The following is a 1,725-nucleotide window of genomic DNA, read 5'->3' as shown; positions in this document are numbered from 1 at the left end:
CCCCCTCCCCCCGACCACGACCACCACTCCATACAGTGCAAACCTTTGATGACATTAATATTGGTGATTTCTTCCCTCCTGCAGAGAAACCTAGGACTCACCCTCGTGTAAAAGTGACGCCCCTGCGTAACCCTGCGGGAGGTCCTGGCGGTTCTGCAGGCCCGCCGGGTCCTGCAGGTCCTGCAGGTCCTGCGGGTCCTGCGGGTCCTGTTGCCACCATTGTGGGGCCTGCTGGCCCCACCGGCCCTGCTGGTCCTGTCGCCACCATCGTCGGCCCGGGAGGCCCTGTCGGTCCTGGCGTGGTGACGGCCAACCCAATGGCCGCCATGACCATCACGCCGACGGTGCCCGGCGGTCAGCCCAAGCCGGACCTGGCGCCGCCGGGCCCGTCCGTCACCATCACACCCAGCACCAAGAAGGGCCCCGGCGCGGCCGCGCCCAGCCTGCCGGCGCACATGAAGACCCCGTCGCACATCGTGGCGCCGGGCCTCCCGCCCTCCATCTCGGCGGTAGCCATCAACCCCGAGACCAAGGTCCCCGTCATCCAGGGCGTGAACCAGCCGGGCATCCGCTCTCTCAAGGAGCTGCAGCAGCTCGCCAAGCCCGGCGACACGACGCCGCCGTCCCCGAGCCGGTCGCCGCACGGCGCCATGCCGCCCCAGCCCATGGCGCAGGCCGTGCCCCAGGCGCAGATGCACCCGGGGCTGGGCGCGCCGCAGGCCGTGCCCACCACCTACGCGTCGGGCGCCTCGGGCCCGCTCATGGCCATGCAGGCCCTGGCCGGGGACGCGCCCGCCTACCCGTACTCGCAGCAGCAGTTCTACCACCAGCCGCCATCGTCTCACCCGCCACACGCGCCCTACCTGCAGTCGGGCCACCCCGGCGGCCACCCTGGCAGTCACCCCTCCGGTCACCCTCCAGGGCACCCTTCAGGCCACCCTTCAGGCCATCCTCCAGGCCATACTCCAGGCCATCCTCCAGGCCATCCTCCAGGCCATCCTCCAGGCCATCCTCCAGGCCATCCTCCAGGCCACCCCAGCGGCCACCCTCCTGGTCACCCCGGCAGCCACCCCGGCGGTCACTCTGGCAGTCATCCCGGCGGCCACCCCGGAAGTCACCCCGGCGGTCATCCCGGAAGCCACCCCGGTGGCCACCCTGGCAGTCACCCAGGCGGCCACCCCGGCAGCCACCCCGGCGGCCACCCCGGTGGCCACCCTGGCGCCCACCCCGCCGGCCATCATCCGGGCATGCCGCCGCACCACCCTGGCGCGCACCACCCGCATCTGGGGCCGCCACAGCACCACCTGGGCCAGCCGTCGCAGCAGCACCAGCCGCAGCACCTTCACCACCTGCTGCAGGGCCACCACGCGCCACCGCCGCACCACATGATGCAGGGCCACCACCAGCTGCCGCCCCACCACCCTCACCACTCCCACCACCAGCTGCCACCTCACCACAACCCATACGGCCCCCCGGCCGGGCCCTCTCCGCCCTCGCTGACGCAGCTGCCCCCGCAGGTGCCATCCCCCGGTGCAGCAGCTGCCGCAGCTGCAGGTGGGCCGGCCCCACCACACCCTCACGCGCCGCCCGAGGAGCGGGGCAGCGAGTTCGGAGGGCTAGTGTCGTACTTCTCCAGTCAACACGACGACATGGATGCCTAGAGAGGGACTTTAGCTATATGTACATTGTTGTTTACATATGTAAATAGTGGATATATAATATTAT

General features: G+C 70.3%; 1 protein-coding gene across 4 annotated transcripts in view; it reads left to right on the top strand.

The window, feature by feature from the left end:
• LOC113212106 (microtubule-associated protein futsch) overlaps window positions 1–1,719 on the top strand; it is a 29,691-nt gene extending 27,972 nt beyond the window's left edge. For 2 of the 4 annotated variants that reach the window (XM_026430697.2, XM_052265115.1), the window contains exon 22: window positions 85–1,719. In XM_026430697.2, the coding sequence (XP_026286482.2) occupies window positions 85–1,661 (1,577 nt within the window). In that variant the 3' untranslated portion in view covers window positions 1,662–1,719. The remainder of the gene's footprint in view (window positions 1–84) is intronic. The other 2 variants (XM_052265116.1, XM_052265117.1) reach the window with 2 other exon arrangements.
• Window positions 1,720–1,725: the final 6 nt, after the last annotated feature.

This window comes from Frankliniella occidentalis, unplaced genomic scaffold (assembly GCF_000697945.3).
Source record: "Frankliniella occidentalis isolate FOCC.00 unplaced genomic scaffold, Focc_3.1 Scaffold24, whole genome shotgun sequence".
NCBI lineage: Eukaryota > Metazoa > Arthropoda > Insecta > Thysanoptera > Thripidae > Frankliniella > Frankliniella occidentalis.
This window is presented reverse-complemented; position numbering and strand designations above follow the sequence as displayed.